Below are 16,368 nucleotides of genomic sequence, written 5' to 3' on the forward strand. Positions count from 1 at the left end.
ACAGTCAATGTGGATAAATTGAGCCAAATTGGTCTAGTGCTTAACGTACCAGGCTAAAAAGCAGGAGAGCATGAGATTAGTTCCTGCCTTAGGCATGAAATGTACCTGTGTGGATATGTTTACTGCCCTGAATTATTTGTAAAAATGATGAAGGCAGGATATGTGTATTTATATGTAGATGTATATGTAAATGAAACAAACAAAATGTTAAAAAGCTATGATATTTAGGTAGTTTTTTACCAAGCACATCTAAATTATATTAAAGTAACCAAAATATCTTTACAATCCTCAAGGCTTTCACAACTTTTGACCACTCCTAATGTTTGAAAATTGAAATATTTGACACATGTTTATATGTATATTTATATATGTATATGTATATTATAGGGACGCGGTAGCTCAGTAGCTAAGACACTGAGCTTGTCAATGGAAAGGTTGGCAGTTCGGCGGTTCAAATCCCTAGTGCCGCGTAACGAAGTGAGCTCCCATTACTTGTTCTAGTTTCTGCCAACCTAGCAGTTCGAAAGCACATAAAAATGCAAGTAGAAAAACTAGGAACCACCTTAGTTGGGAAGATAAGAGGCTCCATGCACCTTTGCTGTTTAGTCATGCCGGCCACATGACTATGGAGACGGGCCACATGACCAGTGCTGGCTCTTCAGCTTTAAACGGAGATGAGCACCATCCCCTTTTAAATTAGAAACTAATTTTATTTATTTTTCCTATTTATTTAGTTAACTATTATTGCAGTAGATTTCTCTATTTTGGAGGAGGAGCATCACAAAACATGACTATTTAAGACAGTTACATCCCCCCCCCCTTTGTTGTTATCCTTCTGCTGAAGGCACACTCTCCTAGTCTGAGTTGAGTTGGTCATACATACTCCAGCTTTTGAACAAATAGGACTGGAAGTGATTCAATTCTTCAAAGCTAAATTAGATTACAGTCTCTAGAGCAGGCATGCAGTAAGTGTATTCTTTGGGCAATAAAAACATCATTTTTTTACAGACCCTTATAGATGTACAGGGGGCAAGGGAGGACTCATCTGCATCCCAGAAGTGCCAGCCCTATTTTTGGAATACAATCCTTGGCACACAAGAAAAACATAGTGTGGCCCCAAGGAAGCTTTGCACTCTGCTGTCTGAGATGAGCTCATATTAAGGAAACGAGTGAGATCAACTGCAAACCATTGCTGGTTTTGACATTGAGTTTTAGAATCTCTCCCCCCCCCTCTCCGCCCAAGCCCTTAATAAGCATCTAAAGTATCTTTCTTTGCTGCCTTATTCTGCACAAAAGATCTTTTGATGTCTTTGTTTCAATGCATCTTTGCCTTTTTTTCTCTCTTTTATCCACAAGCACTCAAATCTTTCTGAGCTGTTGTCAGCCCCATCTTTTAACTTGGAAAGCCGTGTGGAAGCCACAGGGGTGGTCCTTGTCTCCTACCTTTTCTCTTTTTGCCCCTAATTTGACACTTTTTTTTTTGTACGTGCAGGGAATTGCGAACTATTAGTTGGGAGAAACATGTGTTTACAAAATTAACTTCTCGTTTAATTCACCAGAGTTGTAAAGGGCAGGATGATGTTTTCTGTTACAAGCATAGTTATTCTACGTGGGGCAACCATGCACAAGTATTTCATGAAGAAAATGCTTATAATGTGGAGATTATAACTGCATTTATATATTCAGTAATGGCCAAAATTGTGGAAACCTTTTGGGAAAATTATATTTTTGAGGTTTTGATGGTTGATAACACCACCTTGTTTGGAGTAATACCGTAACATTATATATCAGTGGAAAGATAATTTAATCAAGAATGTAATGCAATAAGATTCGTTCAATTATCTGTATTCTATGAAGAGTTATAGCTAAATAACCAGAAAAAGGAAGTACAACTTGCTTAGGTTGATATCAGGTAGCTTTCCTTCATCTGATTGTAGCCAATGAGCATGGGTGCTTAGAGAGCCAATCAGGTGTCGTCTTGTTTTGGCAATGAGCCAATCAAATCACAGTAGGATTCAATTATTGATGTCATGTATTGTTATTGATGTCATTGAAGCTGAGAGGAGGACATTTGTCAGTGTGTTATGTGATTGCTATCAGGTTGGTTGGGTTTTTTTGATGTTCTTTCATTTAGTGAGCTTGTAAAACATAATAAAATTAAAGTAATGGTGCAAAGAGTTGACTGGTCGCCCAGAAAGCATTGTAAAGTAGTATTATTAAGTGAACAAGGCTACAGTTATAAAGAAATTAGAAGAAAAATTGCTGGAAATTTAACCAAAGGTGGGCATTTCTAAGTTTTTGAAGAGGTATAAGGAGACTCAGTCACTACAAAACCACACTGGTAAAAGCAGGAGAAAGTGCACAACAGCAAGTGATGATAGAAGAATGAAGAGACTGTGCCTACGGGACAGAAGAAAATCATCTGGATGTATACAAGATGGAATGGCACAATGCATTTTTACATGTGTGCCTAATATAAGCCCTGCCCCCAAAATAAGCCCTAATTTTAACACTGCGCACTCCAGGGTGCACAGGTAAAAATTAAGCTAGGGAGGGGATGGGGAGGATGGAGCTGCCCTACTACTTACCTTCGGACAGTTGAGCCAGGCCTCGCACACCACGACACCTGCCTTGCTGGCCCATTTCTTCTGCAGCCAGCAAGTCTTTCCTAAAGGCCTCTTGATAGTGAATAGGAGGCCAGGAGTGACGTGCGCAACTGAGATGAGTCAGTGGATGACATCCTCTGAAAATAAGACCTGGTGCCTTTTTTGGTGGCAAAAAATAGAGGACAGGGTCTTATTTTCAGGGAAACACAATATATGAGTTTTATCTCCTCCCCCTAGCACTGTATTTTCTAATGGACTGTAGCTCAACAAAGTCATTCCGTCACAGGAGGTTTTCAAGAGGAGACTGGACAGCCGTTTGTCCAGAACAATATAGGGCCGTGATGGTGAAACTATGGCACATGTGCCACAGGTGGCACATGGAGCTATTTCGTAGGGCATACGGGGCATTGCTCTGTCAGCTCCAGTGCGCATGTGCATGCTGGCCAGCTGATTTTGGCCTTCATTTTCAGTGTTTTCCACCTTCCAGAGGTTTTCCTGCATAACACGCCAACCGGAAGTTCGGGAACGGACTTCCAGTTTGCCCGTTGGGCTTGCCTGAAGCCTCCGGGGGAAGAAAAACAGCCCTATGGGCAACCCAGAACTCTATTCATGAACATCTGGTTTGCACGTTGGGCCAGTTTTTGCCTTCCGGAGGCTTCAGGCGACTTCTCTGAACCCTCTGGAGGGTGAAAAATAGCACAACATGCAAACCGGAAGTCAGAAAATGGGCTGTTTCCGGGGGGCGGGGGAGGGTGTTTTCGCCCTCCCCAGTCTCCAAGAAAGCTCTGTATGCATTCGTGGGGCAGCAGGGGGCTCACGAGCACATGCGCAGAGGACATTAAGTTATGTGGGTGGCTATGCGAGCGCACACGATAGTGCACACGCTTGTGCTTTTGGCACCTGAGGTGAAAAAGTTTCGCCATCACAGATATAGGGTCTCCTGCTTGAGCAGGGAGTTGGACTAGAAGGCCTCCAAGATCCCTTCCAACCCCATTATTCTATGTTCTATCTCTCCCCCATCTGAGGTCTTTTTCATTGAAGATGTCCAATCATCCCAGCTGCAGAGCATCTGTTCTTCCACCAAGCTCTCTCTTGTTTATTTCTTTCTAGTCAAAACATAACAACAGCTCAAAGGGGATTGATAAAGGGCCAGCCAAGGGTGGAATTGGTTTGATTTCAATGGAATTTGCAAAATAAAAATTAGTATTATCCACTTCTGTTGGATTTCAGGCATTCAGGTAAGAGCCCCGGACCCTCTGAAACACCTGCATCCTTTAATAAGCTCCACTGGATGCTCCAGTGGCTTAAATGGTTCTTAATAGGCTTAACAGCCCTCGAAATGTAGCTCTGGTGATTAACCTTACAGTGGAATCGCCCAGCAGAAGTACCAAGCAAATAATTACTTGGAATGGGAGAAGGTGAGCGGGCAGCAAATGGGTTGCTTAAACACATTTTATCTGTTACCTTGAGATTAGCCTCTCGACTTTTCTTGCTTGTGTAAGCTGTAAGCAAAGAGCCCCTGCCTGGCATGCATGATGGGAAAGCTTCATCTCCTCAAATTCATCTTGGCATGTTTGATCTCCTTGGTGAGAGATGAAAGAGGAATCTGCCAGCTGTGGTTACAATCACAGTCTGGCTATTCTCGATTAAAGAGAGATGCTGGGAAATGACATTAATCCAGTGGGTGGAAGAGAGATGGGACTGAAATGCGCGCAGGTCAGAAATGTACTGCATGAAAGGGGTTGAGCAGAGAGAGAAAGAATGTTCCCTGCACACATTTATCCTGCTCTTGAAAAAAAAAAAAGCATATTGTGCCATAGAACAGATTGTGTGAAGGGCACAACTGTTTTGCTGACTGCTACGGAAATCTCCCCCCCCCCCCCGCCCCCATTGTGAAAGATTTCTGCCACCGAATTTTTCTGGCGCCGAACCGGTAGTAATGGCAGCTGGAACCCACCCCTCCCTAGGGGGGCATGGCCAGGGGGTGTGGCCAGCTCGATGTCATTGTGATTTCATTAAAAAAAATATCAGTGATCTCTCAGACTAGTAAAGATTGATTTAAAATATTTAGAAGAAACTCATGGACATAATATAAATTGGGCTTTATAAACTTTACCAGTAATTTCCGAAATTAACCATATACAATGCAATACAATAGCAGAGTTGGAAGGGACCTTGGAGGTCTTCTAGTCCAAGCCCCTGCCTAGGCAGGAAACCTTATACCATTTCAGACAAATGGCTATCCAACATCTTCTTAAAGACTTCCAGTGTTGGGGCATTCACAACTTCTGGAGGCAACTTCTGTTCCACTGATTAATTGTTCTAACTGTCAGGAAATTTCTCCTCATTTCTAAGTTGCTTCTCTCCTTAATTAGTTTCCGCCCATTGCTTCTTGTTCTGCCCTTAAGTGCTTTGGAGAATAGTTTGACTCCCTCTTCTTTGTGGCAACTCCTGAGATATTGGAACACTGCTATCATGTCTCCCTTGGTCCTTCTTTTCATTAAACTAAACATACCCAGTTCCTCATATGTTTTCGCCTCCAGTCGCCTAATCATCTTTGTTGCTCTTCTCTGTACTCTTTCTAGAGTCTCCACATCTTTTTTACATCGTGGTAGCCAAAACTGAATGCAGTATTCCAAGTGTGGCCTTACCAAGGGATTATAAAGTGGTATTAACACTTCACGTGATCTTGATTCTATCCCTCTGTTTATGTAGTCTAGAACTGTGTTGGCTTTTTTGGCAGCTGCTGCACACGGCTGGCTCCTATTTAAATGGTTGTCCACTAGGATTCCATATGATGTAACAGTTTAATTTTGCTTAATAATAACACTCCCAACCTATTTTCAAAAAACGTGAAGCAGAGAAAAGGAAAATATATATTTATTAAGAACATTTATTTGGACGTCCAATTCACTCGCGGTGACACTGGTGGGTTTACAAGGATAAAACCCCAATACAAAACATAATACAACACCCAATAAACCCTCCACCCCAGTGTTACAATTGGCTGAATTATTGTGGGCCCCTTGTTACCTGCTTTCCTTAATGATTATATTTTGGTCTTTGATATTTATTTGGATTTAGCTATTTATGATGATGATGTTGTTTTCCTTTTGTTTGATCTATGCAGCCGAGAGGCTCTTGGCTTTCGGGCAAGTTATGAGAACTGTTACATAAATGGAGAATAAATTTAACTCAGTTTAACAAGAAAAAAAATGGTTCATTCCATAAAAAGGAAAACAACAAGATTCTTGCGGCATTTTAGAATAACCAATTATTATGATCTACATTTCCATGGGACGGGACACGGTGGCTCAGTGACTAAGACACTGAGCTTGTCAATCAGAAAGGTCGGCAGTTCGGCGGTTCGATTCCCTAGATCCAGGAAATGGAGTGAGCTCCTGTTACTTGTCCAAGCTTTTGCCAAGTTTCAAAGCATGTAAAAATGCAAGTAGAAAAATAGGAACCACCTTTGGTGGGAAGGTAACAGCATTCCGTGCTCCTTCGGCATTTAGTCATGCGAGCCACATAACCATAGAGAGATCTTCGGACAGCTCTCGCTCTTCAGCTTTGTAATGGAGATGAGCACTGCCCTCTAGAGTTGGGAACAACTAGCACATATGTGCGAGAGGAACCTTTATCTTTACCTTTATGTTTCCATGGATTATAATCCATACATACCAATAGCACTTATACACCACTTCACAGTGCTTTACAGTCCTCTCTAAGTGGTTTACAGAGTCAACCTATTGGCCTGAACAATCTGGGTCCTCATTTTTAGCCACCGTGGAAGGATGGAAGGCTGAGTCAACCTTGAGCCTGGTGAGATTTGAAATTGATTTGAAATTGCAGTTAGCCAGCAGTCAGCAGACGTAGCCTGCAGTACTGCACTCTAACCACTGCACCACCATGGCTCATACGCCTCTGGTTAGGAATTATAACAGTGAGGTTATAGGGAAGTGGAATTGCAAGAAATTTAGTGATGAGCACCTTATTAGACATAACAATTGATTGATAAACTGAGCATTTAAAGTGAGTGCAACTGAGTTCTTGATTTTCTCACTGATAGGCCCCAGTATGTATGAGTTAGGACTAATATTTTAGCACCATGTTTCTGAGTGCAAGTTGTCCTCAGAGTTGTGTCCTAAATCCACTATTGTTCACCCATGTCTGTAGTGTTTAAATATTTACAGACCTCTCGCATCCTGGACATAAATTGTTTCAACTCCTACCCTCAAAACAATGCTATAGAGCACTGCATACCAAGGCATCTAGACACAAGGACAGTTTTTTCTAAAATGCCATCAGTCTGCTAAACAACTAATTCTCTCACCACTGTCAAACCATTCACTAAGGCTGCATTACTATTAGTCTTCTCATCATTCCTATCACCCATCTCCTCCCACTTATGACTGCAGGACTGTAACTTTTTCCTAATTGCTTATTTGTACCCTATGACTATCATTAAGTGTTGTACTTTATGATTCTTGACGAATGTAGCTTGTACACTGAGAGCATCTGCACCAAAGACAAATTCCTTGTGTGCCCAATCACACTTGGCCAATAAAGAATATTCTATTCTATTCCATTCCATTCTAGTGCAAAGTTTGCTATCGGACATATTATATGCGGATGATACAATTGTGTATACATAATACAAACAGAAGTATGCAGATGATACAATGATCCTTATTCAGAATGATAATGAGGGCGATTACTAGGAAGAAGTAGAGGGCTTGATGAACTGGTGTAATATAAATAGCCTGGTTTTAAATATAGGAAAAACAAAAGACATAATAATTCAACTGTGGAGGTGGTTAGTAGTATCCAGTTTCTGGGTGTGCAGTTGATGAGTAGATTAGCTTGGTCGTTCAACAATGAGACACTGGTGAAGCAGGCACTGCTATGTGGTGTTTTCTGCATCATATGAGAGGAGCACATCTTCCTTTACCTGTCCTTACCACTTTCTATAGTGGGATGATTGAAAGCATCCTGTCATATTGTAATACTGTGTGGTTTGAATGTATTACTATTTCGGACAGGAAGACTCGGGGGGTGGGCTGCTAGGGGTTCGTAGGGGTTCGGGAGAACCTTTAGCTAAGATTCTGTGCTGTTCGGAGAACTCCCAAGTCCCACTCCTGGCTGGCCCCTCCTACCCCGTCCCTCCCAGAAGTCTCTACATGGCCCATTTTGGATGCTGGTAACTGCAGGGTGTGCATGGAGGCTCGAGGAGGGTGAAAAATGGGCCTATCGGAAGTTTGGGAAGACTGGAAACGGGCCCGTTTCCAGCCTCCAGAGGGTCTCTGGAGCGTGGAGAGGCCGTTTTCGCCCTCCTGGAGGCTCAATGAAAACGCCCACCCCCCGCCGTGGTGCAGAAGGCTGACTAGGCCACACCCACCATGGCCACATCCACCCAGCAACCAGGCAGAGAACCCCTTGCTAAAAATTTTGAAGCCCACCCTGGGGAAGATTCTCGGTCTTCTGGAAAGAAGTTAAGATAGGAGATCTTCTGAGGAACTTTAGTTAGTTGAGAACATGCAATAAAATGTTTATATTGCGGCAATGGGATTGGTAATTTGGATTTTTACATTCTTTCACCGTGATAGTGAACCAATGGCCCGCATGCCACAGGCATTGCTCTGTGTCAGCTCCAACATGCATATGCACGCTGGCCAGCTAATTTTTGGCCTTCTGGAGGGTGGGGGGAGGCCGTTTTTTTGCCCAATGGGCCTACCGGAAGTCCAAAGGCTTCAGTGAGGCCTGCACGCATGCATGGTGGAGGGGGACCCGTTGGGCCCATTGTTCATCATCCACAGGCTCCAGAGGCTTTCCTGAAGCTTAGGGAGGGTGAAAAACGGCTCAAAGGACCTACCGGAAGTCCAAAGGCTTCAGTGAAACCTGCGTGCATGCATGGGGGAGGGGAGCGTGGGGGGGTTGTGTGCATGAGCGGGGGGGGGAGGATATTGCATTATGGGTGTGGGCACTCACACGCGCACCCTTTTGACACCCAAGAAGAAAAACGTTTGCCATCCCTGTTCTATAGTGTCTGTCTACCATAGATTTGAGCATTTGACATTGTTGTATATATCATTAGGCTCCTGTAGGCTCCTGAGAGTCAGGTGACAGCAGTGATAGACATCTTTTCAATAATCATGATGTCAGCAAGGCCAAGCCAAATTCTGATCAACAAATTGCACATTCACGATTGGAATCCTCTCAAAGATGCATGGATAGATATATACACTTCTAGGCAGTTAAAGCAGTTTAAGTAGTCTTTTTTTTTTAAAGGACTGCAGTTCTTTTTTCCCTCAATGGCATAAATTTTGGGGGGGATGCATTCTCATCAGACACGTGCTTTGCAAAGCAGCTTCACATATTTGGTGGAGAGGCCTATCAATAACAGCTACAGGGGAAATAATGACTGTATTTTGAATTATTTGGTAGGAGAAAAATGTGAACATATTCCTATTTGTCATCTTCCAGCATATTTAGATGAAAGAGACTCCCAAAATGTTTTTGGATTACTTTCATACTTGATGTGGGCTGGGGGGAAATAGCCCTGAAACATTTTCTTACTTTTATAAACCAATTGTTGTTACATTTTTTTCCATTTGTTTTGCCGCACCATCAATCTTCTTAAAGCTGGACTGAAGGATGCATATACAGAGAGACAAATAATTGGATAACTGCAGCTAAATTGTATACATTTAATTTCATTAATTGTTTTTAAAATGTAGAACTAAATTAAAATTTAGGAATAGAATAGAATAACAGAGTTGGAAGGGACCTTGGAGGTCTTCTACTCCAACCCCCTGCTTAGGCAGGAAACCAGTGTTGGGATTCCAATTTTTTTACTACTGGTTCTGTGGGCGTGGCATGGCTTGGTGGCCGTGGCAGGGGAAAGATACTGTAAAATCACCAGTTCCTGCAACCGTTCTTCATATGTTTAGCCGCCAATCCCCTAATCAACTTTGTTGCTCTTCTTTGCACTCTTTCTAAGTAAGAGCCAAGGTGGCGCAGTGGTTAAATGCAGCACTGCAGGCTACTGCTAGATCAGCAGTTCAGCGGTTCAAATCTCACCGGCTCAGGGTTGACTCAGCCTTCCATCCTTCCGAGGTGGGTAAAATGAGGACCCAGATTGTTGGGGGCAATATGCTGACTCTCTGTAAACCGCTTAGAGAGGGCTGAAAGCCCTATGAAGCGGTATATAAGTCTACTGCTATTGCTATTGCTATATTGCTATTCTAGAGTCTCCACATCTTTTTTACATCGTGGTGACCAAAACTGGATGCAGTATTCCAAGTGTGGCCTTACCATGGCATTATAAATTGGTATTTAACACTTCACATGATCTTGCTTCTATCCCTCTGTTTATGCAGCCTAGAACTGTGTTGGCTTTTTTGGCAGCTGCTGCACACTGCATATTTAAATGGTTGTCCACTAGGACTCCAAGGTCCCCCTCACAGTTACTACTATTGAGCAAGGTACCACACGCTGTATACTGTACCTGTGCATTTTGTTTTTCTTGCCTAAATGTAGGACCTTTCTTTTGTCACCATTGAATTTCATTTTGTTATAAGCTCCAAGTTTACAGAGATGATGGCTCCCCTGTTGACTTTGCTTGTTGAGAAGATCTTCTCTTATGCCTTCCACTCAAAGGGATCATTTGTAGTTGGTTTTGTGGAGGCAAATATGTGACTTGGCATTCATGACAGACTTTCTTGGCCAGGTTCCTTCACTGTAAGCATCATCAGTTGAGCTTTTTTGGGGGGAGGAACTTCTGTGAGTTCAGAAAAGGGGCATTGCGTTATGGAGCCCTGCCTGGACAAGCGACTTGCTCTTTTTGTCTCACTGATTTGTTGGATGGGAAATAGTCCTTTGGGCGAGGCAGGGAGTTACTACGGGGATAAGCTTATGTCCCTTGCTTTCCCAACACACGCAACATTGTCAGATTGTACCCACTAAGTTAAAATATTTGAGAATTTGGCCCATGTGAATCAAAGTGTGACTGTCTGGCTGGAAAATGCATAGATTGGAGTATTTCAAATACATCTGCAAGTATCGTACTTTAGAAAACAGTACGGAGAGTTGAGAAGAGAATTGGAGATATAGGAAGATATCTTTGAAAGGGAGAATAGGGGCATGGATAGAAAGTTTGGAAACTAGGTAGTGGAAGAGGGTAGGAATGGGAGAAATACTTAGATTGAATAGCCAAGAAATAGATGCAGACAGAGGTAAAGATCTAAGAGAGGAATATGGGAGTCAAGTCAAAACAAAGCAAAGCAATTAAAGTATTAAGGCAGAAAAGAGATGATGGATAGATGAGTTTTCTTTCTTGTTGTTCCTATTTGCTTCCCCCCCCCCTCTTTCCTTTCTTTTTTGGGTAGGTGACATGATCAAAAGTTAGGTAGGATAGAAAGAAAACGTCTTTTCATAAAAGGGTGACATGATTAAAAGTTAGAATAAGAGATAGAAATAAGAGAAAGGGGAAATATTAGTGTATACACTTTTACATAAAAGCAATAGCAAGAGAAAACACGGAAAAATTTAATAATGACAGACGATAATTTAATATAAATGTGTATTAGTATTAGAAATATATAAGTTGGTTGAATGTAATAACTATGATTAATTCTACTAGTTTTATTTGTATTAGAATATATGACACCCAGTTGCCACACTGTTCATGCGTTGATACATACAGATAAAAGAAAAAAAAATTGTATGAGGGGGAGGAAACAATAAGGAATTCTGTAGGACCTTGGTGCTTTCTGAGTTTGGTGGGTTTCTTGCAGACATTTCATTAGCAAACTAGGTAACATCATCAGTAGATAGATCAATAGATAGAATATTACAAATATTCTTTTCTACCAGTAAAGAATTCTTTCAGAATGTGTACTTAATCAGACAGACAGACAGTTCGGCACAGTTTGGTAATCTGGCCTGGGTTCCAGAGCCGGCAGTGACCCAGGCTGGCCATGCCCCCGAACCGGTTCCCTGGTCTCCATTGCTGTTGCTGGCATCTTGTTTATTAGCTTTTAATGGTCTTCGCACATGTGCACAACCATTAACAGCAAACTGCACATGTGCAAGCAATGTTTGGGTGGTATTCACATGTGCAAAGCAAGCGGTGCGCGTGCAAAATGTGCACATGAGCGAACCAGTAACGGTTCATGTGGGAACCCAACATTCCTGTTGCTAAGCCAAGCAAGGCAGCTATTAAGTGACTTGTGCCCTCATTTCATGACTTTCCTTGCCACAGTGGTTAAGTGGATCATTGCAGTTGTTATGTCAGATGGTCGCTAAAGAGCTCAGGGCACTGCAGTTATCATAAATACCTGGCAGGTTATATTTGTATGGTTTGCCAATTGCACAGTGGCAGATAGGACAGCGCTCCAGAGGGTTAACGTCATTGCCCAGAGGATCACTGGTTGCCTTTCCCCTCTTTGGAAGAGCTTTATAGCTCCCGCTGCCTTAAGAAAGTTCAAAGCATTCTTAAAGATCCATCTCATTCTGAGCACCCTTTTTTTGAACTATTAACATCTGGCAGACGGAACAGGAGGATAAAAACAAGGACAAATAGGCTGAAAAACAGCTTCTATCCCAGGACAGCAACTATATTGAATTCTATGGTATAGTGCAATATTAATGCAGTATCAGGTGTTTTCAATTTTAATTATATAGAATGTGAAGGATGTGTGTTTGTGTTTTATTTTTATAGTTATAATGTACACTGACGACGGCATTTCATTTTGTTGCACGATGTGCAATGACAATAAAGTAAACTAAACTCATCTAAGGCATCTGAATTTTGATCACATGATCATGGGGATGCTGCAATGGTGAAGAATGGTCATTTGAATGGTCAACAAATGGAAGATTGTAAGCCAAGGACTATCTGTAGTCAAAAACAATAGATATTTTACAACAATAGATATCTGGGTTATTTTTTAAAATCCTCTTAAGATCATCATTTTCACTGTGTGTTTTTCTCTTCCCTGCTGATCCCTGATTCATTTTTTCTGCTTTCCAGGTGGCGGCCAAGGCAGGTGTCTATGAGATCCTGAACCAGCTGGGTTTTTCTGAATTTGAAACTCTGGACAGGCAGGTCCTCTCCCAGCTTCGCTATCGCTGGCAGGAGCAAAGCCGTAGCCTCCTATCCTTCCAAGGAGACTTCATTTAGGGCCCAGCGTTATTCATGACCTGAAGGACTGCAACACTTCTCCAGATGCGGCTAAATCACCACCTTTCTCTGTTTTTCTGAAGCTTATGAAATACGTCCCTTCATGAAGGATTGTGTTTCCCAGAAAAAGAGGTCGAATGGCCTTGAAGACATTTTTAGGGTTCCCCCCCCCCAGGTAGAATAAAATAAATTTAAATAAAGCAGATATTCTATACCTTCTCTTGTCCCCAGGGGACCGCAAAAGACTTTTTTCTGAGGACTTGGTACCTAAGGTAACTTGTATATTATGTATATGCAGAAGTAGGAAACATTTAAGGGGCAGTTCCATGTGGCTTCAGTATTTCTTGCCTTTGAATCTCGTTGTTTTATTATGCTGATGCTGATGTACATTTATGATACTTCAATTGGTAATCACCATTGTTGGACAGTTGTCCTGTGCCAAGGATGGGGGAAGGTTACCTACCCTGCCCAATGTGGATCTTTCACTGCATGCCTAAGAAGATAGTGAAATTTCTAGCGCCATGTTGGCAAACCAATGGCATGTATGCCAGAGGTAGCATGCAGAGCCCTCTCTGTGGGCACACGCACCATTACCCCAGCTCAGCCAACTGATAGTTGGGTTTCCAAGGCATGCATGCGTGCCGGCCAACTGGTTGTTGGGTTTGTGGTGCTCTGGCACCCCCATGCCTTCCAATTTGGGCACTCTGTGCCTAAGAGGTTTGCCATCACTGTTCTAGGGTGTCTGGCATCTCTCTCTCTCTCTCTCTCTCTCTCTCTCACACACACACACACACACACACACACACACACACACACACACGGTGCTTATCTGAATATAGCAAATGGTTAATTCACCTGTCCTGCCTTCTTCATCTGAATTGGGTGAAGAGCCTAGAGTAGTGTTTCTCAACCTTGGCAACTTGAAGATGTCTGGACTTCAAGTCCCAGAATTCCCCAGCCAGCATTCGCTGGCTGGGGAATTCTGGGACTTGAAGTCCAGACATCTTCAAGTTGCCAAGGTTGAGAAACACTGGCCTAGAGACTATCAGATGTTCAACTGCAGCTGTTCAATTTTAATGTCTATGGAGATTCTCAATCATCCAAACCTAAAAATATTCTCCGTGAGGAAGAACCTACACTAAGGTGAGGGACCTACAACCTAGTAGATGTTGTTGTCCCTATAACAATGCCAGCAACAAGAATGATGTCCCAAGGCTGCTTTTTCAAAAAGCAGCTGGACTTTCTTGGTTTTTCTTTTCCTCTTGAAAACGTTTCACTTCTCGTCTCGAGAAGCTTCGTCACAACTTGCAGAACCAAAGAAGTTTTTTGGGTGAGAAGCCAAACTTTTTCAAGGGAAAAAAAGCCAAGGAAATCCAGTTGCCAATTTGAAAAAGCACCCTTGAGACACCATGGTTGGCAATGTTGATAGGAAGAACAACATTATAGGAGCCTCACCCTTAGTGTAGGTTCTTCCTCCCAGAGAATATTTTTTAGGCTCTGTGACTACACTTGGTTTAATGTACAAAAATATAGGTTGAACCAATTTTGAACAAGCAGCTATGCCAGCTGCAGAATAGTATCAGTGCCTGTATTTCTGGAGTCCCCAGCTCCAAATTTTCACTTTTTGTTTTCAAATGCAGCCTGCCAGCAATAACGAAATGTATTTTTTCTTCTGCAGCAGGTCTGTCCAGTCAAGAATGTTGTGTATTCAATCACCCGTAGCCAGTTTCACATTAGTTCACATGACTAATCTGTATGTACCAAAGACTAAGTGGCTGTGACTTTGTTTGATTCAGATGTGGATTTTTTTCTCTCCTGCCAAGACCTATACATAGTATATGAGATTTCAAACAGAAATTGTAGGGGTTGAATCTGAAGTCATGCAATCTCCCACATGTCCCTGAAGTGTCATTTGTAACTCTACTTATGGGCAGCTCTACAACGTTTTCACAATAATTGTAAGGCTGTGCTTGTGAGTGCTCAAACAGAACAGTGCAAGTCCTAGAATGGAAATAGGAATTCAGAGCATGCTTATATGCGAGTATGTTTTCTACACACAGGCTCTTAAGACGTTGCCTTGCATAGTTGTCTAGCAGAAACTAAGTATGTCTAATTTAATGAAAAGAAGGACCAGGGGAGACATGATAACAGTGTTCCAAAAATCTCAGGGGCTGCCACAAAGAAGAGGGAGTCAAGCTATTCTCCAAAGCACCTGAGGTAGGACAAGAAGCAATGGGTGGAAACTAATCAAGGAGAGAAGCAACCTAGAGCTATAGAAAAATTTTCTGACAGAGCAATTAACCAATGAAACAATTTGCCTCCAGAAGTTATGAATTTTCCAACACCAGAAGTTTTGAAGATGATGTTGGATAGCCATTTGTCTGAAGTGGTGAAGGGTTTCTGCCAAAGTAGGGGGGGGTTGGATTAGAAGACCTCCAAGGGCCCTTCCAACTCTATTATTCTATTCTATAGTCCAAACAATTCCTAAGAGTAACAGAAGACTGCTCTTACTATCAGGCTGTCTAGAGTAGACCAGTGTAGTTCAACATTGGCCATTTGAAAATGTGTTGTCCTTGAATTTCCAGAATTCCCCAGCCAGCAAGTCTGTCAGCTGTCCAAGCCAGATAAGGTCTGTGACTGTAAATCCTAGGTCAGAACAGAAAGGTCCTATAATGGAGCAAACCAGGGGTGGGTTTCTCGCCCCGTTCCAACTGGTTCGGTTGGAACAGGGCCGGCGGCGTCCTCGTGCACGCGCGCAGCGCAAGCATGCGTACTAGCGTCTGTGCGATGCTCCAGCTGCTCCTGGAGGATCGCGCAGGCGCTGTATGCATCCTGCGCATGCGTGGAAGCGTAGAACTCGTCAAAACCGGGTAAGGAACACGGGCAGGCGGGTGCGCCCTTCGCCATTCCCGGAAGTTACTTACTTCCGGGTTCGCCAACCAACCGGTTCGCGGGGACCGCCGCGAACCGGTTGAAACCCACCCCTGGAGCAAACTCACTTAACAACTGCCTTCCTTAGTAATGGAAATTTTGGACTCAATTGTGGTTGTAGGTTGAGGATTACCTATCTAGTCCTCCATTTATGATGGCATTTTTTAAATCAATGTATTCAACAGCAAGGCAAGTGCAGTATGAAGAAACCACAATTGCTGTTTCTAGGGAAAACATCCTAGATCAAGAGCCACCATTTCAAAAACTTCTCACGAATTGTCAGAAGAAATATTTTAATGTGGAATTAAATTGAGGTCTTCTATTATACCGCAATAAAAGTTTCCTTTTAAGTGGCACAGCCACAAGAAGGTTGATGACCCCAGCATTTTTTTCTTCTCGATGGAGCTAATAAATATGTGCTGTAGAACAGGGGTTGCCTACCTGGCCAACTTTAAGACTTGTAGACTTCAACTCCCAGAGTTCCTAAGCCAGCTGGAGCCTGTTCCCAGTGTGCACATGTGCAGAGTTGCCAGAGGAAGGGAACAGCGAAGGAACAAGGGTCGACTTGGGAGTAAGACTACAGGTGGACGGTGAATGGCCCCTCCCAGAGGGAATGAAAGAAGCTAAAGGAGAAGGGTGTTTGTAGGA

At 42.7% G+C, this 16,368-nt stretch overlaps 1 protein-coding gene across 1 annotated transcript in view; it reads left to right on the forward strand.

Moving 5' to 3' along the window:
- The window catches only part of PALD1 (phosphatase domain containing paladin 1), a 128,981-nt gene extending 115,426 nt beyond the window's left edge, over positions 1 to 13,555 (forward strand). The window contains exon 20 of the mRNA XM_032232026.1: positions 12,640 to 13,555. Coding sequence (XP_032087917.1) covers positions 12,640 to 12,789 — 150 coding nt within the window. The 3' untranslated portion in view covers positions 12,790 to 13,555. The remainder of the gene's footprint in view (positions 1 to 12,639) is intronic.
- Positions 13,556 to 16,368: the final 2,813 nt, after the last annotated feature.

This window comes from Thamnophis elegans, chromosome 15, assembly GCF_009769535.1.
Source record: "Thamnophis elegans isolate rThaEle1 chromosome 15, rThaEle1.pri, whole genome shotgun sequence".
In the NCBI taxonomy this organism is placed as follows: Eukaryota; Metazoa; Chordata; class Lepidosauria; order Squamata; family Colubridae; genus Thamnophis; species Thamnophis elegans.